Genomic DNA, 27,860 nt, shown 5'->3' on the forward strand with positions numbered 1-27,860 from the left:
GTAATAGTCAGTCTCTGTAAAGCAAGGTTTGTCGTTGTTTTGTCTTCCCAATATCATGAGGGCATTTCCGCTGTGTCAGTATTTTGAGCAGCTTCGTTCCTGCAGTGAGGGATAATCATGGAACTGAAATACCCCAAGCAACACCGGAACAAATGCCCCAAGCAACACCTGAACAAATGCCCCAAGCAACACCAGAACAAATGCCCCAAGCAACACCAGAACAAATGCCCCAAGCAACACCAGAACAAAGCAATACCTGAACAAATGCCCCAAGCAACACCTGAACAAATGCCCCAAGCAATACCTGAACAAATGCCCCAAGCAATACCTGAACAAATGCCCCAAGCAATAACTGAACAAATGCCCCAAGCAATACCTGAACAAATGCCCCAAGCAACACCTGAACAAATGCCTCAAGCAACACCTGAACAAATGCCCCTAGCAACACCTGAACAAATGCCCCAAGCAACACCTGAACAAATGCCCCAAGCAACACCTGAACAAATGCCCCAAGCACCACCTGAACAAATGCCCCAAGCAACACCAGAACAAATGCCCCAAGCAACACCTGAACAAATGCCCCAAGCACCACCTGAACAAATGCCCCAAGCAACACCTGAACAAAAGCCCCAAGCAACACCTGAACAAATGCCCCAAGCAACACCTGAGCAAATGCCCCTAGCAATACCTGAACAAATGCCCCAAGCAATACCTGAACAAATGCCCCAAGCAATACCTGAACAAATGCCCCAAGCAATACCTGAACAAATGCCCCAAGCAATACCTGAACAAATGCCCCAAGCAACACCTGAACAAATGCCCCAAGCAACACCTGAACAAATGCCCCTAGCAATACCTGAACAAATGCCCCAAGCAACACCTGAACAAATGCCCCAAGCAATACCTGAACAAATGCCCCAAGCAACACCTGAACAAATGCCCCAAGCAACATCTGAACAAATGCCCCAAGCAACACCTGAACAAATGCCCCAAGCAACACCTGAACAAATGCCCCAAGCAACAACTGAACAAATGCCCCAAGCAACACCGGAGAAATGCCCCAAGCAGCTCCGGAACAAAAGCCCCAAGCAACACCTGAACAAATGCCCCATCAACACCTGAACAAATGCCCCAAGCAACACCGAAACAAAAGCCCCAAGCAACACCAGAACAAATGCTCCAAGCAACACCTGAACAAATGCCCCAAGCAACACCGGAACAAATGCCCCAAGCAACACCGGAACAAAAGCCCCAAGCAATACCTGGCTGAACAAATGCCCCAAGCAACACCTGAACAAATGCCCCAAGCAACACCTGAACAAATGCCCCAAGCAACACCTGAACAAATGCCCCAAGCAACACCTGAACAAATGCCCCAAGCAACAACTGAACAAATGCCCCAAGCAACACCGGAGAAATGCCCCAAGCAGCTCCGGAACAAAAGCCCCAAGCAACACCTGAACAAATGCCCCATCAACACCTGAACAAATGCCCCAAGCAACACCGAAACAAAAGCCCCAAGCAACACCTGAACAAATGCCCCAAGCAACACCAGAACAAATGCCCCAAGCAACACCTGAACAAATGCCCCAAGCAACACCAGAACAAATGCCCCAAGCAGCACCTGAACAAATGCCCCAAGCAACACCAGAACAAATGCCCCAAGCAACACCGGAACAAATGCCCCAAGCAGCACCTGAACAAATGCCCCAAGCAACACCAGAACAAATGCCCCAAGCAACACCAGAACAAATGCCCCAAGCAGCACCTGAACAAATGCCCCAAGCAACACCAGAACAAATGCCCCAAGCAACACCTGAACAAATGCCCCAAGCAACACCAGAACAAATGCCCCAAGCAGCACCTGAACAAATGCCCCAAGCAACACCGGAACAAATGCCCCAAGCAACACCGGAACAAATGCCCCAAGCAGCACCTGAACAAATGCCCCAAGCAATACCGGAACAAATGCCCCAAGCAACACCGGAACAAATGCCCCAAGCAACACTGGAACCTTAGATAGGCTTCAACTATGATCTTTTTTTAAATATGTTTTTGGGGCTTTTTCTGCCTTTATTGGATAGCGTAGTAGAGTACGGTGACAGGAAATGGGGAGAGAGATGAAGGGTTGATGTGCGGCACAGGTCATCGGTATCTGGAGTCGAACCCGCTTAGGCTGGTTTAGGCTAGGTGCCCGGACCGCTACACTAGCCGCCCGGGCCAAGGCTTCAACTATGATTTAGTATTTTTGCACGACTGCAAATACAAATGGAAGTGGGCCAAGGTGGTTTTCTGATCATTTTCAGGGCCTCTGAATGTATACTGACCGTTAGCTGGAGGCTTTTGACAATTGTGTAAGGAAACAGTCTCGAAAGAGACTACATTTCTATACTTAGATTAACACTCAGGGTTTACTGTGGGCTGTTATACCACCACTGTAGGGTCAGAGTCAATTCACAGTTAGTGCCAGTTAATGTATGTCATTTATTATGGATGTACTCAAGAGTGATGCAGGAGCGCAAAGTACCAACGAACTGGCCAGATGTATGGAGAACCGGGATGACTGGAAACGACGATGGAGGGCTCATCTGAGGACGACCTAGAGAGAGATTTATTAACAGTATACTGTAGTATCCATCCTCAAATGATTGCAGACAGGGAGGATTATGAATAACTTCAGCCTAGCCTAGCTGGTTTCCAAAAGCTTGCTCAATTGACCCAAATCAGATTATTTGTTAGGATTGTGACCAGTAATTCATTTTCATTTGTTTTTTTTAGCCAAAGATATTTATATCCAAATGGCATCGTTTATTGAAAGCTATACAGATTTATAGAAATCTAGAAAGATAATGAAAAGGAATTATTGTATATATCTTAGGACTATACGTTTTAAAACTGTCTACATGAGTCAATTATTAATGGACCCAAATGGACCCCTAATTTCCAGAGTTAAATTAACACAAACTAAAATGCTTCACCTGTAGCATGACAACAAACTGAAAATCAAATTGTTGTTTAATTGACAAAGGTTATCAATAAAAATTGATGAAAGTGAAAAAAAATGACAAAGGTTATTTAAACCTTGGTACAGAGTGCACAGTGAGTTTATCTCTGAAAGTGTTGATTTTATGCATGTGTTGATTTTATGCATTTTAAACAAAATGCACAAATACCCACTGTGTGATGGAGCTCTTGCCAAGGGGCATTCAACTGAATGTAGCCTGCCCAGGCACTGTGTGCACAGTGTGCCATCATGCATATGTGATCTACTGTATATGAGTACACCAACACAAAGGAGTGCTTTTATGGGGATGTTCTGTCTAAATCATCCACAGGCACCTGGACCTGCGTCACTGTGTGTGAGCTGACATCCCAGTACCTGTTCTTTGGCACATGACTGACTGACTGACTGACAGACAGACAGGCAGGCAGGCCGGCAGGCAGGCAGGCAGGCAGGCAGGCAGGCAGGCAGGCAGGCAGGCAGGCAGGCAGGCAGGCAGGCAGGCAGGCAGGCAGGCAGGCAGGCAGGCAGGCAGGCAGGCAGGCAGGCAGGCAGGCAGGCAGGCAGGCAGGCAGGCAGGCAGGCAGGCAGGCAGGCAGGCAGGCAGGCAGGCAGGCAGGCAGGCAGGCAGGCAGGCAGGCAGGCAGGCAGGCAGGCAGGCAGGCAGGCAGGCAGGCAGGCAGGCAGGCAGGCAGGCAGGCAGGCAGGCAGGCAGGCAGGCAGGCAGGCAGGCAGGCAGGCAGGCAGGCAGGCAGGCAGGCAGGCAGGCAGGCAGGCAGGCAGGCAGGCAGGCAGGCAGGCAGGCAGGCAGGCAGGCAGGCAGGCAGGCAGGCAGGCAGGCAGGCAGGCAGGCAGGCAGGCAGGCAGGCAGGCAGGCAGGCAGGCAGGCAGGCAGGCAGGCAGGCAGGCAGGCAGGCAGGCAGGCAGGCAGGCAGGCAGGCAGGCAGGCAGGCAGGCAGGCAGGCAGGCAGGCAGGCAGGCAGGCAGGCAGGCAGGCAGGCAGGCAGGCAGGCAGGCAGGCAGGCAGGCAGGCAGGCAGGCAGGCAGGCAGGCAGGCAGGCAGGCAGGCAGGCAGGCAGGCAGGCAGGCAGGCAGGCAGGCAGGCAGGCAGGCAGGCAGGCAGGCAGGCAGGCAGGCAGGCAGGCAGGCAGGCAGGCAGGCAGGCAGGCAGACAGACAGACAGACAGACAGACAGACAGACAGACTTCAAAAGGCAGGATGGGGCCCCTGTTCTGCCTGAGAAAAGGACTGATTTATGAAGTTTTCAGAAGTTGGCAGGTGCATTCTGTGTGGGATGCTTTGGGGGTGTGGGGGTTGAGAGAGCATTGTTTTCAGTTCTCTGGGGCTGTGCAAGGATGTGTGACGGACTGACAGTGTGCGAATATTGTGTGTGTTTGTGTGTGTGTGTGTGTGTGTGTGTGTGTGTGTGTGTGCGCGCTCGGGTGTGTGACATAGACACCTGCTGTCAGAGGAAGCCCATGCTCAGTAGGATTGTGACACTAATGAGGAAACAGGCCAGTGGGGTGACAGGGACTTCCTCATCCCCCCTTCTCTCTCTCTCTCGCTCTCTCTCTTTCTCTCTCTCTCTCGCTCTCTCTCCCTCTTTCTGTCTGTCTGACACACACACACACACACACACACACACACACACACACACATATAATACCATAGCACTGCAGGCTCTACCCCAGGTGTTTTGACAACCCCCCGCGGTCTGTTTAGCCAAACAAAAGACCCTCCATCTTTCTGAACGGACAAATTAGTTCCTTAAGGATGACATGGAGACAAAGAGCACAAGGACCTGCGTCATCCACGCCCTGTGTGACAACACTGCCATTGCTTTCCCAGCAAATTATGGATGCACTTGTATGTACACTGGAACGGTCCCGTGAAATTGTCGCACGCGTGCTCGTTTCGTGCACACGCCCGCGACTGACTAGATCTGGATTGTGTTGACCTTTTTTTTGTACGCTTGTGATGTCGCGCTCCTCATGAGCAGACAACGTCTGCATTAACACTTTCATTGTCCGGGGTTATTTAATCCATTACATTAATGCGCCCATTCGATTTATAAACACGGACCCCTTTTCCAGACGGACCGGCGGAAGTTGTTGCTGTGTGTGTAGCAGCTAACAATAGCCACACCACTCTAGAGTCGATCGACAACAACGGGAGACAAGAATAAATCTATCGAGACTAGCGACTGGACCGCAGAGCGCCGTCTAACACAGGATCTTTTTTCAGAAAAAGACGGGATGATTTTGATCGCGAGTTATGAACGTTTTAAGATTTTCGTTTTCATCAGCTAAACAGAGGAGGGAGTTTTTCGATGACGTCTCACTCTTGCGCGTCACAGAGGATTGCCCAGGAGGCGCGCCTGGGCTATAGAGCCATGCGATCCGTTCTCGTATCAATAATCTTCGTCTTTTGGACAATACTTCGTCCTGGGCGTCGGGCGTTACTAATAGAAAGGACAAAGTACTTCGTCCTGGGCGATGGGAGTGTTAATTGATGCCCATCTGAAAGTACCTAAATACTTCCATGTACTGTAATGTGTAATCTTTGTCTGGTTCCAGTATTTAGATTTTTTTTTTTTTTTTTTTAATATTTTAAATATTTTTTTGCGGCTTACGCCTTTTATTGTTTTTTTGAAGGGACAGACAGTAGGCTGACAGGAAACGGGAGAGAGATGGGGGAAGACATGCAGTAAAGGCTGTGTCGGGCTCGGGAGTCGAACCCGTGGCACACTGTGACTGGATTACCAGTCGGGTGCCCAGACGGTTACGCCACCGCCTGGGCCCAGTATTTAGATTTGACCTTTATATACAGTACACAGAGATCAGAGAGAACCTATCCGGTATTGCCCAAGCTTTGGCCTTCGCAAAGGATGAAATTGTGTAATTGGTCGCCTTCAATTGCTTTCAATACAGGAGATTAACACAGGGGATGCATTTTGTTTCTCATTTCTCCTGCAGCCATTGGTCAATATTAATCTAACATTAGGCCAATGGAGAAATAGAGCACCAATTGCTCTATTACATCTGGAAATTAAATGTCTTTGTTTGCATTTAACTACAGGATCGTTTTGGGGCAACCTTTGTGTAGATCTGTTGTATGTTGGGCAGGTTGGATCATGTAACATCCACCATGTAAGGATATACATAAATATCGACATCAACTTTTTGCAACAGAACAGAAAAAAGACAACTTATAGGTTTAGGAAGGTCAGAGACACCATGTATGACTGCCACAGATTTGGATTGTTATCTTTTTATTTGTTCGTGAGAGGACCAATATGGTCTTGTCCTCCAATGTTTTTGATCAACATGGATTATTTGTAGTTTACCGGTATTTGCAATTTAAAGTACTGAGCTCTGTGTACTGTACATCAGTGACGCACTGAGTGATTTATGTTTATATGATGTTGATTTGTCAAGATGAGATAATGTGTGCTTTCTCTGTAATCTTCAGCTCATTGACTAGACATGCATATAGGAGCGGGTATATGTTTGTAGCCGACGAGTGCTCCTGGAAAATTACACCAGAGACCACAATCTTCATGATAACGTACAGAAGAAAATATTTGTATACAGTTTAGACCATACATGGGCAACTGGCAACTGCCCACCATCACTTAATGCAGCCCGCCCCACAGGTTCCTTTTTTATGTCCAATGTATTCGTATTTAATTCATAAAGTTAACTAAATGCATTGGAAATTAAATAAAAAGGTTACTTTTCAGGATTCCAATAAAAAAATAGCAAACAATAATTTAGCGATCTACAAGCGATCTACAAGCAATCTACAAGCGATCTACAAGCGATCTACAAGCGATCTACAAGCTCAAAATGTGTCACACTGCGACGCGTTTGAGCTTGTAGATCAACTACAACAGAAACTACGACAGAAATATGCAATATGGCCCTCTGAAGTGAGTGTGGAAATATAGTGGCCATCACCATCGTCAAAGTTCCCCACCCCTGGTTTAGACAGTAGGTGATGAAGATATTAAATGGTACAGGTTTGAAGGAAATCGAGTGCTCAAATCAGCACATTAAGAACACAATATTCCTCCTCACACAGTAAACAAACAGGTGCGTTGATGTCCCAACTTGTAAGAGAAGAGACTGTACTTCAGAATCAGATATAAGGCTGTTTACCGTCACACTCTCTCTGGCACAAGGACTGCAGGCATGATAATGTAAGAATGTTTGTCATACACTGGAGAGTGCATATTCCTGTGTGTGTGTGTGTGTGTGTGTGTGTGTGTGTGTGTGTGTGTGTGTGTGTGTGTGTGTGTGTGTGTGTGTGTGTGTGTGTGTGTGTGTGTGTGTGTGTGTGTGTGTGTGTGTGTGTGTGTGTGTGTGTGTGTGTGTGTGTGTGTGTGTGTGTGTGTGTGTGTGTGTGGAGAAAGTGGCATATTTTGTGAAAGAAAAGAACGTATTTCCAGCTGAAAATCAGTTTTTGCCTGTACAGCCAAACATGAATTGGCTGAATAATGTCAACAAAGCTGTTGTCCATCAGCTCAATGGGTCTTGTGTTGGCAGACCTGCAAGACTTAATTATTGAACACGTTCTTTGACCCCTATTGCTCTAGTTCTCTTTCTCAGGGTCAGATGAGGTTGGGGTTTTGACCCGGGTCATGTATATTGGCCTTCATTCAATGATCCATTGACAATCTGTTCCTCATGTGTTTATTCTCTCATCAAACATTGCTTTGTGCTACCTCACTGAAAGGTTTGAGTCAGAACAATGACACACTAACATGGTCATGTATCTAGTTATTTGGGCGGCAAAGTCCTTTCTTTTTGTTTTGAATGTGTTTTGACAGAATGACCATCAGGTCACAGTCATGTTTTAATGAAACTCTTAAGCTTCATAAAGTGGTCCTAGGCGCCAGAGTGATGCTCAAATACAGTGGGATGGATGGATGGATGGATTGATTGATTGATTGATTGATTGATTGATTGATTGATTGATTGATTGATTGATTGACACGAACAGAATAAAAGCCCAGGGCCATATGAGGTGTATGGTACATTATTTCAAGACCTACCATAAGGTCATGAATTCCGTTGAAATAATCATATGTACACATATATACTAAACTGTATCACTTGCTGCATTGGGTGAATTATTACTTTGGTCATGACAGGCTAGCATACTGTATACTGCGTTGTCCCTCCTGCTGGTTTAAACAGCATTGCATAGTGCATACAGAAAGCATCAGAGGTATTACAGTTGTACGGTACATTACTGTACAATAACAATACTAGTAATTGAACATTTTTGAAAAAGGTTTCAAATGTGCCCAAAATAGGGATGCCTGAATTAATGTGCTTCACATGCTGACATCAAACATGTCATATTCCTAAAAATAAATGCATATTAACTGAACATTTTAAACCCATTTATCTCTGATTCTTTTCCCAGATTGCGTTTTTAAGTAAAGCGTTGCTGGTCGTCGTTACAAAATGTACGTTTCGGGTGAATTAAAAAAAGATTGCGGCTACATAGCCGTCTTTACTTGCGATTCACGGCCCGCAAGTTTTTGGTCTTCAAACTAAGAGCTTGTTCTGAAAATACGTGGCAACAGGAGAACAGGTGTGAAATAAATCTAGCAGTAAATCTATGACCAGAATTAGGAATAAAACTTGTCCAGACCGATGATAAAAATGAATCACTGGTGGGATATCAAAAGCAGAAGCATGGATTTCCCCCTGTCACCCCAGCAAATACAATCCAGAGAGTGACTATGGTGGTGACTAAATGTATTTGACCTGCCAGCATGTTATGTTACCCATGATCGTTATACCATCTCTCTCATTCTTCTCATTGATTTGAGACTCAACGCTGTGCTTTTTGTTTGAAAGTGTGTGTCTCTCCTGTTGTTTTATTTCTGTTGCCATGTGGTGCCTTTATAGCAACAGTGAGATATATCCCATATCTGTAACCCAAACATGTTTGTCACTAGATAGACAGCCCAATTGTGATTATCCATCTACTTCTCTTTAATTATGTGCAACTGAAGAAAACCCTACCCTCGTTACCACAAGATGGTAAGACATTCTTGATTTCCATTGTTGAGCTGTCAGTGTCACAGTGAGACACTGGGACACAGTGTCACAGTGAAGACTTGTATGAGACCAGGTTAGCCTTTGGGGCCTAAAAAGATTTCTGCACCCAATCTTTGTCTCCCACTTGCTGAAAAAAAGCGTGATTGTTTTGTCTATATGTTGTGTTGACCTGAATAATTCATAGAACTCTGGTTGCGGCACTTGCCTGACAGGCACTGAACCCTCCACAGAGACAGAGACAGAGAGAGAGAGAGAGAGAGAGAGAGAGAGAGAGAATTAGTTGGTGTGTGTGTGTGTGTGTGTGTGTGTGTGTGTGTGTGTGTGTGTGTGTGTGTGTGTGTGTGTGTGTGTGTGTGTGTCTGTGTGTCTGTGTGTCTGTCTGTCTGTCTGTCTGTCTTTGTCTCTCTCTGTCTTCATCTCCCTCACTTTGACTATTCTCTGCCTATAATGTTGACGCCTTAGTTTGGAACGTAGTACGCATACAATACAACTGTTCTGAAATGCACGTCGGGGCCAGAGCTTTGTTTGCATGTACTGTATGGCAGCTATCATCCTCAAGGGAGGTTCCAAGCGTGTGTGTATGTGTGTGGGAGAGAGAGAATGGGTAAGTGTGTGTGCGTGCGTGCGTGCGCTCACACACTTGAGTGTACACTTTGACAGATGTGGGGAGCTGTGTGTTGACTCTCAGAGAGGAGACGAGGAATACCACAGCCATCTTCTAAAAGCCCTGCTCCTTCACCCTCGCCAGCTCATGTCACCAGTTCAGATCTAGCCGCTGTTTATGTGATCTGACTCTTGGAGACAGGGTGACATCACCAATAATATTTTTCTACCAGGACGACGTATCCAACAAGTGGTGACAGTTATTCTCTTTGTGTGCGTGTGCGTGTGCGTGTGCGTGTGTGTGTGCGTGCGTGCGTGCGTGCGTGCGTGCGTGCGTGATAAAAATGAATGACGATAATTTAAAAAACGGCACAGCTCTACTGTGTGCAGACACATGCGTGTGTGTCTGCACCGACTGCACGTGTACCGTGCAACACATGCATGTTTTTTCCAAGCACACATGCTTCCATCTACGGTACATTCGTGTCAACTCTGATACATGTGTGTGTTGAATCTGTTGATATCCATTATCCAGCACTAGGTCACGTTTCCCATTTCCCCTGCCCTTGGAGTCTGGTGTGGAGGCTACTTGAGCAGAGGCAGAGCTGCCTGTGGCCCTGCATAACAATGCAGGCCTGCAGCTGAAATCTAACATTATAGCCACATGACAATAAAACACATGAAGCAAAGCTCAGGTTGGGATGATCTCCGAAAAGAAAGGCAATGACGGGAGGAGTTGAGTGTACAACTGTACATTTTGCAAAACGCTGCTCAATTACAATACAGTACAAATACAGCACGCCAAACACGAGCAGACAAAACAGGCGAGCAACAAACGACATTCATGTCCATGTCAACATATTTCTTATCTATATATCCATTATCCAGCTATATATAGGCTAAGTGGCACAGATAACAGCCCCATTTATTTTTTATTACAACCACAACCTTGCATGTTCAATGTTACATTTTCAAAGGACCACATAAATTCCATTCTGATACACCCACAGTCCCACACGTATGTGGGTCATAGTATTTCAGCATTACTAAGCATTAATTAACTGGATAGAGATTTTAGCTAAGGTAAAAGGATTACGATTTTTCTCAATAATGTTAATAGAAATGCTTCCCTATGTGAAGATGGGGCCAGAAAGGACATGGTCCTGCCCTGTAAGTCATAAACAAGCCCCAGTGCCAGCCTGTAGATATCTATACCCACAGGCAGAGAAATAACCCTGGCATACTGCCCATGGCCAGGAGAGCCCCAGAGGCACTTTGGTTGACTTTGTCATGTTAAATGTGCTATCCCAGGGTTTCTCAACGGGGGGGGACCCCCTGAAATGCTTTGGCCAAGTCTCGCAGATCTTCTTTCATATTCAAATGGTAATAGAGCCATATCAGTTTCCCCAAACTAAGTAACAGTATTAATGTTGTTTTATTAGTTGTATCATGATACATATTGTATCATGGCTGCAGTACAGGATGGTGGTTTCTCTAGCAATGTTATGTATGCTTCTGCTCTAGTTATAATATAAGTATTATTATTCTGGCCTTGTACAGTGAAGCCATATTTTACTGTTCTTATCAGTTGGTTTACAGTCAGCTAGTTACATTTAGCTTCTTAAAACTAATGGGATGGAGCCATTCTATTTATCATAAATCAAGTATGCCTTGGTGTAACCACAAATGAGGTTGAAGATTAAATGGTCCTTTGGATGATGGATTTCATAGAAGTGAATATTTGTATGTCTTTAAATGTTCTGATGAAGGATAAAGGATGATAAAAGATAGTCAAAGAACAAGCATTGTGCTTCAGCCTATTCCTTTTTTCGGTCATTGATTGTGTTATGCAAGTTGTTTGGATATGTACAGTATGATGCTTTCTCTTTGTATGCGCACACAATGTTGTGTTTTGTCTATGGTTCATTGTAAAGTAAATATAAACCATTCATCATCATCATCAAGATTGTATTGCGTACTGTGTCTGATGTGTTGATGCCACTGTGGCATCACACTGCTCTTTATACAAGAGTGCAACCTGTCAACACTGTTAACTGCAAGAATATGGCTCTACATTTCTGTCAGTAGGCCTACAGTCTGGGATTCTGACATTGCTGAGCGACTTCTGGTCACTATTCACTTGTATGTAATGGTGCAAGATCTAAGATTGGGCCTAAGAGGTAGTACATATTGTATGATGTATTTGTCAGTTTTCCTCCTTGAATGAAAGGCAGGTATTCCAGATAAGGGAAGGACAAAATGGATTTGGAATAAAGGTGGTTGCACACTGGACGCGTTTTTTGGAAAACCGATGGAGAAACGCAGCTAAAAATCCAAAAAACGTGCTCTGTGTGCAGGGACCTTTACATTGAATAAATGTGACAGACTGTATGTCAAATTGCCACAGCACTGTTCAGGTGACAATCTGTCACAAAATACTGTACATGGCATGTGTATAGCTGTTTCAAATTGACATGATTCCGCTCCCTTTTTCTTTTTTCCTTTTCTTCCTTTTTTCATCTTGTGGTAACTGACTCCATGCCGGGTTTTAGCTCTGGCCCGCCGCACAGAGAGCAGGTTCAGAAAACTGGAAGCATACACGCTGCAAGTATTTGAATTATGCCATTGACGTCAGCACAGTCATAAAGTAGACGGCTGAAGTATTCCCTTGCCAGCAGGCCTGTTCAGCCCAGCACAGATGGATTCAAGCGCTCGCTGCTTCACAGACAAACCCTTTTGTTTGGGTATTTGGGAAGCATTTGAGCCCCATCTCCGCCTGTCTTTATGGGGCAGGAAAGGAAAGCTGCCTTTTCAAAATGTTTGCCAGCGCTACAATAAAGAGGCCCACTTCAGTACTCCTCTGATTACTGTCCAAACAAAAGAATTAAAGAAAAGGTATTCGCTTCCTTGTTTTTAATCTGGGCCCTACCAGGAAGCTGCATCAGAATACTGTTGGCAACAATTACGGAGCAGATTGTTTTGGTTGTTATTTTAATACGTTTCATTTATGTATTATTGCATTGTTCTACAGTATGCAGTCTGGGGTGCATGCGCGCACACTCACAGGCACACACGTGCGTGTTTGAGACATGCACACTAACAGAGACTTAAGCATACACTAGTTTCCCGTACAACAGTGTCTCGTGTGAGCTTGTAGGTCGGCTATCTTTGGCTAAAAGAGGCATGCTGGTTGAGGTCATGTGATGTGGTCTCAGCTGGTCTTCTTATGTTGCAGGAGACACTGATCCTCCGACGCACGCAAAGCCCTTCGTCATTGCACCCTTAGCCCCTCTCCTCACCCCACTCATCTTCCCCGGCCACACATGTCATGGCATATGCCATATGCACTGAAAAATATGACATTATACGATGGCAAAACAATCACGTGTCCTTGACTACAGTGTAAGTTCGTTGGCGCAAGCCACTGGGTTTTAAATCAAACATCAAAGCAGTGGAACAGGTGTAGATTATGACACATGGACTGAGCTAATACTGCCGTGTGCTGGTCCAATGCCTGCGTACTGCGCTTATTTCCTGAGGATTCTTTCTGACTTAAGCCTCTGCAAGTTGCTCCATTTTCAGAGCAGTAGTATGGACCACTTCACCACTTTTCAACTTCTCTTCCTATAATTGGTCCTAACTAATGTTCATGATAAAATACCACCATTTCTTTCTACTCAGTCTGTGTCTCATAGGAAGGCTGTGGGCAGTTCAGAAACCCGTCCACCAGTGACATCATCGATGGTGAATCCAAGCTAATAGAAACGGCAGGCTTTCTTTTCCTGAAAAAAAAAAGCCATCGTTCTCACAATAATAAAAATCTAAATATATTTTAAAACAAATCTTGTTTATAAAAATGATGATGTCACTGGTGGACGGGTGTCCGAACTGCCCAAAGCCCTCCTATGAGACACAGACTGAGTAGGAAAAGATTGTGGTGTTTTATCATGAACATTAGTGAGGACCAATTATATGAAGAGATGTTGAAAAGGGGTGAAGTGGTCCTTTAACGCTACTTGGCAGTGTATTTTACAGTATGCGTCTGGGACAATTAGGCTGATAACATGCTCTGAAAAAAGTAGTGGCGTAATGGAAACATCTGCCTAAATCATCAATCACACTTTCTTTGTGACACCAATACTGTTCAGATTTAGCGGGGTTGCTTATGCGCTCGCCTCGGGTCAATCAGTTCACCGTATGTTACCGAACTGGATGGGTAACCAAACATCTACCACTCATCCAAAAGGGAATGCCCCCTCCCTCACCCACCTAGAGTTTTTTTTCGTTTTTTTTAGATTTGTTTTTGGCTTTTCTGCCTTCCCTTTATTGATAGATACTGTACAAGTGAAGAATGACAGGAAAGAGTGAGATAGAGACGGGGAGAGACACTATCTCATGCATGAACGGGACTCGAACACGCAACGCGCTGTCAAGAGCCAGAGCCTATGTGTGGCATGCGCCTGGACCACTAGGCCAGTGGGCGCCCACCCACCTAGAATTTTAACGATTCCTTAACCCTGTATTCCCTCTGTATTCCAATATATATCGCACTGGTTCTTAAAATCAGGTACGGGGACCCTCCATTTTCAGGTCAGCAGTATAGTGGGAGAACTCCTGGTATTTGAATTGCATAGCAGACGTTAAGTCCACATGCTATATGTATGTGTTTACACGTATCTGACAGTGTGATAAAATCTGTTCTGGAAACAGTTGATGGAACCGAATTCCTCAATGTTTTGGATCCTTTCTCTGATTCTGGATCCCAACCCTACATGTAAATGCTATCATAGGTCTCATCAACGTGACACCCGACCATGCAGTCAAATCCATCCCTTGACCTGACGGTACTTCACCACTAGTTTGACTTCTACTATTCTGACTACGCGATCAGCAGGCAGGAGACACATCAGCCAGATACAGCGCTTGTCGTGGCTGGAGATTTCAACCAGGCAAATCTTAAAAAGATTATGCCCAAACTCCAGCAGCATATCCACTTCGGAACCCGAGGTGCAAACACGCTGGACCACTGCTACTCTCCCTTCCGCAATGGTTACAGAGCCCTCCCCCGTCCGGCATTTGGCAAATCCGACCACTGCTCCATCCTGCTCCTCCCCGCCTATAGGCAGAGGCTGAAACGGGAAGCCCCGGTCTACAGGACGGTACATCGTTGGTCAGACCAATCAGAAGGCATCCTTCAAGATTGTTTTGACAACACGGACTGGGATGCGTTCAAGGCTGCAGGAAATCTGAACGACTACACAGACACTGTCACCAGCTACATCAGAAAGTGCACAGAGGATGTTGTCCCTATGAGGAAAATAAAAATCATGCCCAACCAGAAACCATGGCTGAATGCTGAAGTACGGACAGCTCTCCATACTCGGCTCATAGCTCATCGGTCTGGTTCTCAGGAGAAGTATAAAAAGGCAAACTATTCACTCAGGGCAACCATCAAACTGGCAAAGAGGGAATATAGCCAGAAAATGGAGTCCAAGCTCGTTACTAACAACCCGAGGCACCTATGGTGTGGACTCCAGGCTATAAGTGACTATAGGGGGAAAACAAACCAAACCCCACAAATAACACCTACCCTCCCAGATGAACTTAACTCATTCTACGCCAGGTTTGAACCCTCTGTCAGCACGACTGCCCCCTCCCTCACCTCCACCTCTGTGGGAGAACAGACCCCCCCGCAACCCCCCTCTGACTGTCCCTTTACCATCAGTGAGGCTGACGTCCGCCGCTCCTTCAGTCGGATTAATCCATGCAAGGCAGCCGGTCCAGACGGCATCCCGGGACGTGTCCTGAAAGCCTGTGCCCACCAGCTGGCAGGGGTGTTTACGGGGATATTCAACGAGTCTCTCTCCCTCAGAACTGTTCCCACCTGCTTCAAGTCCAGCACCATCATTCCCATCCCCAAACAGCAGAAAGTGACCAGTCTTAACGACTGGCGCCCCATAGCCCTCACACCCATAGCCAGTAAGTGTCTTGAGGAACTGGTTAAGGCACAAATATGTCCTATGCTCCCCCCCACCCTGGACCCCTTGCAGTTCGCTTACCGTGCCAACAGGAGTACGGAGGACGCCATTTCGCATGTCCTCCACACTGCCCTCTCCCACCTGGAGGGGAAGAACACCTACGTGAGACTGCTCTTCGTGGATTACAGCTCGGCGTTCAACACCATAATACCATCTAAGCTCGTCATTAAGCTCCAGGATCTGGGTCTGCACGCAGCTCTGTGCGACTGGATCCTGGACTTTCTGACGGGCCGCCCCCAGGTGGTGAGAGTGGGCGACTGCACCTCCTCCGCATTGACTCTCGGTACAGGAGCACCACAGGGCTGTGTTCTCAGTCCACTCCTGTACTCCCTCTACACACATGACTGTGTGGCCTCACACCCTACAAACACCATCGTGAAGTTTGCTGACGACACGGTGGTGGTGGGGCTGATCACCGGAGACGACGAGGCAGCGTACAGGGAGGAAGTGACCAACCTAGAGCGGTGGTGTGAGGAGAATCATCTCCTGATGAATGTCTCCAAGACCAAGGAGGTCATCGTGGACTACAGGCGGGGGAGGGACCCACATCCTCCTGTCACGATCAACGGCGCTGTGGTGGAGAGGGTGGAAACCTTCAAGTACTTGGGGGTGAACATCCACGAAAAACTTAAATGGGAGGCACACACAACTGTGGTGGTTGCAAAAGCGCAACAACGCTTATATGGTCTCAGACGCCTAAAGAAGTTCGGCCTGAGTTCTACAATCATTAGGAACTTCTACCGAGGGACGATTGAGAGCCTTCTGACAAGCAGCTTCACCAGCTGGTATGGGAGCTGCACAGACGGGGACCACAAGGCCCTCAGAAGGGTGGTGCGCTCAGCCGAGCGCATCACTGGGTGTCGGCTGCCCAGCATGGAGGAGCTGTACACTCAGCGATGCCTCAGGAAGTCCCTGAGGATCATTAAGGACCCCACACACCCCCATACAGTTTTTTTCAGGCTGCTGCCCTCGGGGAAGAGGTACCAAAGTATCAAAGCCAACACAAGCAGACTAAAGAACAGTTTCCTCCCCCAGGCTGTAAGGCTGCTTAACAAGCCTAAATGAATGAACATTGAACATGCCATGGTATTACGGCCTTGTATACTGATCTGAGTTCCTTAAACTTTTTTAAAACTTTTATACTTAGTATCGTTATTTAATTATTTACTTTTTTACTTATGTGTATTGTGGAGCATCACCCAACGTAAGTTTTTCACAATGCTGTACCTGTACATCTGTGTGACAATAAACACCTTGAACCTTGAACCTTGACTAGTATACTAGTCCGGAAAGAATACACCCCAAAAAACATCAGCATGTTTGGTTAGTTTGGATTACATAACCCGTCTGATCCATGCTAATAACCACAGGGGGCAAATCTCAGTCACTATGACAATGAAGTCCATTCAGAACTGTCGGTACTGCTGCACAACATGGCAGAGTTCACCCCAGGTAATACATACTGCAGTAGACAAAGCCTAGTCTGTGTGTGTGTGTGTGTGTGTGTGTGTGTGTGTGTGTGTGTGTGTGTGTGTGTGTGTGTGTGTGTGTGTGTGTGTGTGTGTGTGTGTGTGCGTGTGCGTGCGTGCGTGCGTGCGTGCGTGCGTGCTTGCGTGCGTGCGTGCGCACACATGTGCATGTATGTGCACATGTGTGGGTGTGTGTGAGAGAGAGAGATAGTAGTAAGAAACTGTGAAATGGTTTTAATAAGTATTCTAGGAGTTTATGCAGGAAAGGTGAGAGAGAGTGAAAGTCAAGGTCAGTCCAGTACTGTACTCGTAGGAGGAACCCAGGCGGACTGGGGTGAGACAAAGTGTTTTGTTGATGTCTCACAATGTTATCAGAGTGAAGCTGAGAGAGAGAACATGGTTTATCAGAGTGAAGCTGAGAGAGAGAACACGACACAGAGACCAAACAAGCAAGATGCGCATGAGAGCGAGTGAGAGAGAAGAGATAAAGTTTGGTCTGTCTCTGAAACAGCTGACATCGGCCCCTCTGATGTCAAGATCGTCCTTGAGCTCAGTCGGATATTCAGTGCACGTTAGCCGCCTCACGTGTGTGTGTGTGTGTGTGTGTGTGTGTGTGTGTGTGTGTGTGTGTGTGTGTGTGTGTGTGTGTGTGTGTGTGTGTGTGTGTGTGTGTGTGTGTGTGTGTGTGTGTGTGTGTGTGTGTGTGTGTGTGTGTGTGTGCGTGCGTGCGTGCGTGCGTGCGTGCGTGCGTGCGCGTGCGTGCGTGCGTGCGTGCGTGATCTTGCGTGCAAAGGGAAACCACCCAATTCATATAAAGTATTTGAAGCCATGCATGCTAAGACCATTCAGACCCAGGGCCTGATGTGTGGTATTGATTTATTGGAAAACATGACAAGATATGGTTCATATTTTGCACCAATTAAGCAGTGGTTGCGTTTCTGAGGGTCTGAGTCTGAGAGGCATCCAGGCTCTCATGATGTCTGTCACGTTATAAACTCCCCATCTCCCCAAGTTTCGGAAATCTTGAGCAAAACATATAATTTTACAATGTTTTAGGCGTACCACCCCCCCCCCCCCCCCCCCCCCCTCTATTTCCATAGACTTTGCAAGTGTTACCTACCCTTAGGGAGGTGTTGCGTGCCATTGCAGAAATTCATAACAAGTGCCAGCAACTTCCCATTGTGTCCCATTGTAAATTCAAAAGGTATGTGTGGCTTGCTGTTGAAAGCTCAGTGAACACAGTGTGAAGATGTCCTAACGACATGTTAATATAGATATAGTCATGCAGTACATACACATACAGTACACACAGTGCTGCTTTTGTTGATAGAAATAGTTAACACTATAAATACAAGCCATGCAGCCATGGTTCAACTTAGGCTACATTGTACACATTTATTGTATTCATGCAGGGCAAATTCCACAAAAAAACACTAATATAGCTAAATCCACTATCGACATCATTCCAAGCATTCCAATTGCCAGTGCTTGTGTGGTGACCTTTAAGAATGTTGTAGATTTGTGTGTGTGCTTTTAAAGGCCTTTTAGTATTGGATTGGTCTGCCTGATTGCTTTTACATTAGTAACCATACTTGTAAGTACTGTAAGTAGAGATTCATATGGTGTCATGGGATTCTTTATGGTGGGTCTGTGCAAAGAAGAAAACTTACATTGGACCAGAGTGAAATTAAAATGAATAATCAGTATTGAAGATGTCTGGCTCTTAATTTAGAAATGGGTTGTGTGGCTTGTCGCGTGTTACATCTAGCATTCCATCACGATGAAGCTGTTTTTCACTGCCCCTCATCATTCACATTTCACAACCGCAGATCGGCACAATCATCATCCCATCAAATTGAGAATTTGTCTGCAGCCGGCCTCCTTGTAAATCAGATGAAGGAACTGTAAACAAAACACAGACTCATAAAGATGATGTCATGTCTTAGCATCTACACAGAACACTCTCAGAGTTAAATGAACTCAGAGTGTTTTGTGTGTAATTGATGGTGCAATAATGGCATGACAGACACGTGAGGGCTCCTGGTGTGAGCTGAAGTCCATGCCTGACACAGGAGAATGTGGCAAACCGCGCTCGCCATCCCTGTCGTGCGTTAGCAAGTGTGTTATGCAACGCCGCCAGCTGTGCCAGATCAGGTTTTTTGTTTTGTTTGTTCCTTGTGAACCGGTGATGCCACTGAAAGAGCCGCTTCCTGGATAGCGGTCTTGGCAAAGCCTTAGTCGTGAGCCTACGTCATAGTTTGTGTGGTTTTGATATGTGGTCAGTTTATGCCAGTTCACTGGAAACGTGGCACGTCACCTCGCCTGAATCCAGACAATGTAGATGCAGTCTGGTCACGAAATGAGAAGCAGAAATGTTTTGGGAACTCGAATCCTATCCTGTCCTTGGAGGGCTCCCTACATCAGTGGTTGTCAAACCTTTTATTTGATGGACCCCCTGGTATGCATTATATAGGCCACAGACCCCTATAACTCTTGAGAGTGTACAAATGGACCCTTGCCATTTGTACACTCTCTGAGTTACAGACATGTCATTTTCTATTTGGAAACTATCATCATTTAGCTGGGGACCGCCTGGAACCCTCTTAAGGTCCCCAGGGGTCCCCGGGAACCCAATTTAAGAATCACTGATCTGACTGACTGGCAGTCTATGTATCTATGAGAGGAAGATTACACTGAAAGTCTGATAGAAAGGTAGCGAGCCACTCTTCTTCTCTCTTTGTCTCCAAATCTCTCGTGTCTTTAGGACATCATTTTGCTTTTCTGAACTCCCTGCTCCCACGCGTCTCCCATTGCATCACAACACATGCAGGAAATTGCCTATGCCCCCATGAGATGATGATAGCCATACAACCGTTAAATACACAAATATGGAAACAAACTCCACTGCTTTCTACTTTTCAATCAGGCGGCCGTAGCTGAGCGGGTAGAGGCCATCTAAGAACCAGAAGGTTAGTTTTAGGTAAACTAAAACTCAAACGCAAATTATAGAAAACATTTTCTATAGTTTTAGTATTTTTTATTTGAAAATAACTAAAAATAGCAGGTCTCGCGAAGCCACCCGTTTTTAACTTGTAGATCTCGGCTTTTGCTACTTTTCTGGTCTTGTTGAATCTTCCCCCAACAAATCCATATTGCAATTAAAAAACGAAACTAAAACTAAGCCTTTTTTCAAAAGTAAAACTAAACTAAACGAGCAAACCCACTTTAAAAACAAATTAAACCTGAACTGAAATTTAAAAAACGAATTGAAAAGAAGAGGTAGAGCCAAAGAGAGATGGAGACAGAGAGATTTGACATCATATTTGTACTGTCCCCACCCAGCTGTCTGTACAGTATAAGCTGTTGGAGCTTCCACCCCTCGTTGGAAAATACACATCTGTGTGTCCAACAGTCCAAGTGTTTCTGAGTACAGTATGAACGTACCCGTTCATACTGGGTTTGGGTGTATCAGCACATTTAATGACACATGGGCTTTAATGCAAGTATTTTGACGTGTGTGCGTGTGCGTGCGTGCGTGCGTGCGTGCGTGCGTGTTTCCTGCCTGACCCTGTGGCCCAGATATGTCTGGGCTGTGATCAGAGTGGCCCTTGTGTCAGGGTGGAGAGGCGGTGGAAATCCCCTGTTACGTCTTTGTGTGTGTGTGTGCGTCCGTGTGCGTGCGTCCGTGTGTGTGTGTCTTGGCTGGTGTTTAGGTTCAGTACTGTTTCTCCAGTCCCAGTCTAGACCAGTAAGGGCTAGTGTCACTCAAGACTCTTCATGTCCACCTGTTCTTAAGGTTTGTGTGTTTTAAATACATAAAAAAAAACTTGAGACACCTTCAATTGGTCACCTTCAGTAGATTCCACAGCCTAGAGGTGCGATTGCACTGGAATTGGCTAGTTCATTTTTAACCCATTAAGACCTGAGGCTGATTCTACAAATGCCTTCTAAATCAGTAGTTCTCAAACTACAAATTATATATATTCAATATGTATTTTTAAATGTTCAAAAATAGCAGATGTATACAAGCTCGCAGAATATATACTGTATGCGTCCATGATGCATGGTGCACAGAACAGGTAACTCGGCCACACGTGTTTCATCAGTCAGTCAATGGGACATCAAGACTCGTACCATGCCTCAACCTCCGACACTGCAGTGAGGGATAAGATATGTAAATGGAGAGAGAGATGGGGAGTGACACGCGGCAAAGGCCGTCGGGCTCGGGAGTCGAACCTGCGGCATGCTGACTGGCTGGTTTGGCAGCCTCGGTGCACAGACGGTTGAGCTAACCGTCCGGGCCACATGCATTGTGTTTTTAATAATTGCTCAATAATGTACTGTGATTCTAGAGGTGAAGTGTGTAATTTGAGGACACAAGCACAGTAGAATTCCAAGCCTCTTGGCTTGGGTGTCTGTCCGATGCCCGGCTCCTCCTGACTTTCATGTTGAAGTGTCCTTGAGCAGGATGCCAATATGCCTGATTTATACTTATAGTTACCCGCCAGTGTTTCGTGCTGAAAGTAGCCGATCTACAAGTTCACAACTAGTGTTCTAGCGCACAACTAAGTGCACGTAGTTAAAGCATTGGATTGGCACTATAGTAATGCAGAACATTTATTGTCTGAGAGGGTGTGCTCCATTTACGAGAACTCATGTAGGAGAATCTATTTCAAACATAAGCACTACTCATCTCTTTGCACTTATGTGCTCTTCAACATCAAGGGAGTTAGGCATATTGGGAGAAATATGTTGAATAACCATTATGCCAATGACTAAATCCCTCTCTGCACACACACAGGTATATACGCACGCACGCACGCACGCACGCACGCACGCACGCACGCACGCACGCAGCCACGCACTCCTCCGGAGCAGGAGAGGGTTGGGGGCAGAATTCCAGGTGTCTCTCATGTTTGCTAGTGCAAACAGGCAGATGTCTTTGATGGTAAGGAGATCAGAGTTGGGCTACATTCTACGCGGCCACGCTAAGGTCGCCACAGCGCAAACCATGCTGCCATGTTGTGCTCTGCAGCTAGGAGACCTAGAATACACACAGCACAGTGGCAGGCGGCACAGAGGACAAAGGACAGCCTGTGCGTGCGTGCCGCGTGCATGCGTGCGTATACTGTAGTAGAATTTGAAATATAGACATTATGAGTACAATTATCTTGGTCCTCATAAGAGAAATGGTTGTATTATCTTTAAGAAGTGTAGACATTAAGAGGCCATTAATATGTTTAGGGGGTTGGGTTAGAGTTATTCCTGATTTATACTGTGCCGGTTTTGTGTACCAAAATGATCAGATCCACAATCTCCTAACATGGTGTGTGTGTGTGTGTGTGTGTGTGTGTGTGTGTGTGTGTGTGTGTGTGTGTGTGTGTGTGTGTGTGTGTGTGTGTGTGTGTGTGTGTGTGTGTGTGTGTGTGTGTGTGTGTGTGTGTGTGTGTGTGTGTGTGTGTGTGTGTGTGTGTGTGTGTGTGTGTGTGTGTGTGTGTGTTTGGGGTCTGGTTCTAGAGGTTGTATTTATGTGAATAGCCTGACATTTGCTAGGGAGTCTTATTTCCTTTGGGGTAGATGCCATGTAGATGGGGTGATATACAGAGACTTAAATGAGAGAGAGTGAGACGTCTTTAGCCTTAGTGCTTCCTCTGATTTCCTCGCTTACTTCCACCAAACATCATGCTGTGTCCTGAGTTCTGACCAGCCATGTGTCTGTGTGCTGTCTGCCTGTTGTCAGATGAGGCGTACCAGAAGCTGGCCACGGAGACCATGGAGGAGCTGGACTGGTGTCTGGACCAGCTGGAGACCATCCAGACCTACCGCTCTGTCAGTGACATGGCCTCCAACAAGGTAGGCAACAACCACTTTTCACAGTTCCTGTTTTAGCCACATGAACCCCAGTGTCTGTAGGCAGCGAAAATATCAAATCTACCATAAGCTTGTAGGACCCTTGGGGGACCCCAGTCAACTAAGTATAAATGAGTATGGTTGTATTTATAGATCTATTCAAAGAAATGCTGGGTTCCTCAATATCTGTAGCACAACTGACAAGAGTCCTTGTGGTTCTAAATGTTTTCCTGATGAATGTACCTGCTATTTTAATCAGTAGTTTGGGCGTTAATAACAACATGGTGAAGTCTATGCAGCACTGTTATTGTGTATCTGTTGCCATTTGTCGAGTCAGTTTCTGCTTGACGTAGAAACGGCACAATCTAATCTCTGTGGAGATATTATGGCATTAAGCAGCTGGTTTGTAGTGACATTAAGCTGTTAGGTGTCATAATAACAGTTGTTTTTATGGATGGACGGGTTCAGTGATCTGTCATCTTGTCAGCATTCTCTCAACATTCCGTAATTATTGATTTGTCTCATGCAAATTAACTAGCAACTGTGGGACTAAGACCATTTGCAGAGTAAGCTAAGAGAGGAAAGAGGCCACTTCTGTAAAAAAGTGGATGAAAATATTCAAAAAATTAAGGAAAATAAGAAAGAAAAATAATGTATCTTTGCTTTTATTAAAAAACAGTTTAAGGGCCCCAGACGGAGGTCTCCGTCCTGTTAATTAGTACACTCTGATGCCCAGGATGGAGATTAATTAACATGACGGAGATTAATGATATCAAAACCGATCGTCATCGAAAATGTTCAGCGAGACCAAAAATCTTAAAACGTTAATAACTTGCGATCTAAATTATCCCGTCTAATTCTAAGAAAAGATCATTATGTTAGACGGCCCCCTGCTGTCCAGTGGCTAGTAGCGGTAGATTTAATCATACCTCCCGTTGTTGTCGATCGCCGTTAGAGTGTTTTGGCTACATTTAGCTGCTACACCCACATCCGGGATAACATCCGGTCCGTCGGTAAAAGTGCTCCGCTGCTATAAATCGCTGGGCACATTTATTTAATGGATTAAATAACCCTGGGCAATTAAGGTGTTAATTTTCTGTTGTGCGTGTGCAAGAGACAGGGGAGGGGGGGGGGGGGGCTTGCAGACCCCTGGGCTATGTGACTCTCTTCCCGTCTACTTCCTGATCTCCTGCTCTTTCCCCAGACGACAATAGATATCCCATCATGCTGCTTGCCACAGTTAACATACACACGCACGTGCGCACACACACACACACACACACACACACACACACACACACACACACACACACACACACACACACACACACACACACACACAGGGGACAGGATTGGGATTTTCCCAGCACACACTTTTGAACTGACGTGATTGTAGTACAACTGAATCACTGAATAAACAGACAGACAGACACACAGAATGGCTCATATATTATGACAGACAGACAGACAGACAGACAGACAGACAGACAGACAGACAGACAGAATGGCTCATATATTATTACAGACAGACAGACAGACAGACAGACAGACAGACAGACAGACAGACAGACAGACAGACAGACAGACAGACAGACAGACAGACAGACAGACAGACAGACAGACAGACAGACAGACAATGTCCTCCATCAAGTGGCTGAAACAGTACAGAGCATGCAGGCATGTAGATGTGGTCAGTTATTGTGTCTGTGTCCACTGGGGAATATACTGACGTCAGGATTTAAAAGACCAAACAAACAGGAAAACCTATGACAACACTTCTGGTCCTTAAGCATTGGGAGCGTGATTAATCATTTTTCATAGACAATATTTCACATCAAACGATTAATTTGGAGATGCCTCAATTCAGACAGGTTGATACTTTTATCCGCAGTTAAAAAGTTTACCTTTTTGCCTCTTGATATTTGCTTTTTGTGTGGATGTACTTATGACACAAACAACAGTTTAAATGAATGTGAATTAATCACATGAAATAATCGGCTGTAGAACCCCAGGTTGATATTGCATGCAGCTAGTGAGTGGATGTATTTTATTCTGGCCACAAGATCTGCAGACAGTTGCTAAAATATTTTTTTGTTTGTATTCTAGTTATAATAGCTCATTGTTTTAATAGCTCATTGTTTTCTTTGAACTCATTTTTGAGGGGCGCTAGCAAGTGATCTTGCACTTTGAAAATCACAGTGGATGAATACCTACATTGTAGGACCTTTATTCTTTGATATAGCTAGATGAGGAGCTCTTGACTAGAAGGTTTGACATTGAAATGGGTCGACCTGATGGATTTTGACTGGAAACGTTCATTATATACAAAACAAATGACTACGTGCTGCTGCTGAAGTTTTCTTTGTTCTCTGAAAAGTAAAGTCTAGCTCAGACCAAAGATTCACGACGCATTGTGAGCTTGCAGATCTGCTATTTTCTGCACATGACGATGGCGTATGAGGGAATATACATTTTAAGCGTTAGAACGTTGTCGAGAAAAATTGCAGTGGTCTTTATTAACCTTGAGAGGTCCTGTCTCATTCCATATAACATACTGTAATTGACAGTGAAGTATCTTTGAGCGATAGCCAGACAGGTGTATAGTGGGACACAATACGTAACCCATAATCTGAGGCTAAGATAGCCGAGACCCTCCAAGGTCGTTGTTTGTGGGCGAGGAGGCGTCCGTGTATAATAAACAAGGTGGTTCAAGGTGTTCTCTATTGATATGTATTGTGTACAGGTACATTACATAAGAGTGGAAATTATTTTGTTTCCAATCTGTGAAATTCCATCTGTCCCCATGTCTTGTTTGTACAGTAAATCTAAGCATTGCACAACTGGTTCTAAACTAATGATCAGGACTCAGACCCATTTATTGAACACATCAACTTGTACAAGGGGCTGCTTCCCTAACTGCTGGGCACATTTAGGATGGAAAGACTATCATTCACGCTGTGACAAGGACGTGAAACTTGAGCCTCCATCACGGGTGGTGAAATACTAGGAGCTCCACACCGACACAATTTCCAGACGTACCCCCAAGGTGAAGTGGAGGCATCCTTTGTCGCTGTGGACCGTGTGCGTTCTTGTGTCTGATGTGTAGGAGTTCTGTTAGTGTCAAGGGCTTTTGTGCTTTGTCAGAACCGTTGTTCCTACTGTATAGTCTCTGTCTGGGGCCTGGGCATTAGACCTTTATTTGTGCGAAGCCTGCCCTGGATATCAAATGTGGGTGGTACTCTCCAGCTGTTAATATTGAATTGAATTGAATTGAATTGAATTGAATTGAATTGAATTGAATTGAATTGAATTGAATTGAATTTAATTTAATTTAATTTAATTTAATCGAATCGAAGTTGACATGACATGACATGAGTGTTTACAGTAACACAGGAAGTGTCAAAGTCATCAAAATGTACCAGTGCAAGTATTGACAGTGTCAACCAGGGAGCCGTGACTGTCTGCCATGTGCTACAGTAGTAGTCAAGGACTTGGGTAACAACACACCAAGCAAGGGGAGTTGTGCCAGGCGGAGAGAGGCGGGCCTGGCCCCCTAAGAGGGCGTGTGTATATGAGGAGTGACACACCATCCCCTCACTGACACATAACTCACTGTTCTTCTCTCTCTCACACACACACACACATGGACACACAGAGGTAAAGCCCAGTCAGTCAGACCTCACAGAGCAAAGTGAGTCAGTAGAGCTGTATGCGTCGTCTCCAGCACCGCGGCCCCAACGTCAAAGAGTCGAGTTCCCTCTTCACTCATGCGGTGAAGACTTGCACACATACTCAGTCACACACACAGACACAGGACACTAGAGGACTACAGCCCTGCTGCTCCACTCCCTCTGTACACAGCAACATGGGAGCCTGCTGCTTTGACAAGAAAGAGAAAAAATTGGGGAAACTGTATGGTTGGAGGAAGGTGAGGATTTCCTTCGTATATTGCAATGTGCTGCTTTGGTTTTTTACTTTGATGGACTTTGAGGTGTGTTTTGTGAAATTTCCTCTTGCTCTGGTGTGGAGTTTTGCTTTTTTAAGCAACATTTATTTTAATATTGGCAAGAGATTGTACTTGAATATTTTAGACTGATGTTGACACTGCTCATGTTTTGAGAAGCATGCAGTGTTTGGTTGTACAGCTGACAGTGCTGGGATGCATGTTTTAAAGCTTAGTGTTTAACCACTTAAACCCTACATACTTTGCTAACCAGGGTCCCCCAGGGAGTCTATACTTGGTCCCTTACTTTTTCTCTCTCTCTGCAACTGTCTTTGCCAAAGAAATAGCTGATCTACATGCACACAACATGTTGCGTTGCAATGTCCTATGTGAGCTTGTAGATCGGCTACTTTTGCAGAATGCTTACTTATTTTCGCCTATTGTGACATGACATGCCCAGAATAGGGACGCAAGGGTTTATGTGTTTAATTGCTGGCTGGGAGTTAGTCTCCTTCTAGTAGAGACAGATGCATGCATAAGACTGGCACATGAAGTTGAAAAGCCTCACACACAACCCACAATGTAAATAAGATGGCAGTGCATTGGCAGTAAAATCCTTTAGATTAATTTAACACAGAGACCCTTTGGTTGGTCCATTTGGTTACATTCACACCCTCTGAGTTAAATGAACACAGATTTCATTTCATCCTTCTTCATAGTTTGTGGAAGCTGCAGATCAAAGGTTCAGAGTTGAGCCTGCAGCCTGTGTTTATGCACTGTGAAGCCTGATTTAAACTGAAATGCATGCTGGTGTATGTTACACATTGAAAATATCTAATCTGAAAGCTCACCACGCTGTCTGGTGAGCTTGTAGATTGT

The 27,860-nt window shown here is 45.4% G+C and overlaps 1 protein-coding gene across 2 annotated transcripts in view; it reads left to right on the top strand.

The window, feature by feature from the left end:
* pde4ba (phosphodiesterase 4B, cAMP-specific a) overlaps window positions 1-27,860 on the top strand; it is a 231,833-nt gene that overhangs the window by 185,887 nt on the left and 18,086 nt on the right. Inside the window, exon 8 of one of the 2 annotated variants that reach the window (XM_079505866.1) lies at window positions 22,929-23,041. In XM_079505866.1, coding sequence (XP_079361992.1) covers window positions 22,929-23,041 — 113 coding nt within the window. Of the gene's footprint in view, window positions 1-22,928; window positions 23,042-26,690; window positions 26,967-27,860 lie in introns of those variants that run through there. The other variant, XM_079505867.1, reaches the window with a different exon arrangement.

The sequence above is a fragment of the Electrona antarctica genome, assembly GCF_951216825.1.
Source record: "Electrona antarctica genome assembly, chromosome: 7".
In the NCBI taxonomy this organism is placed as follows: domain Eukaryota; kingdom Metazoa; phylum Chordata; class Actinopteri; order Myctophiformes; family Myctophidae; genus Electrona; species Electrona antarctica.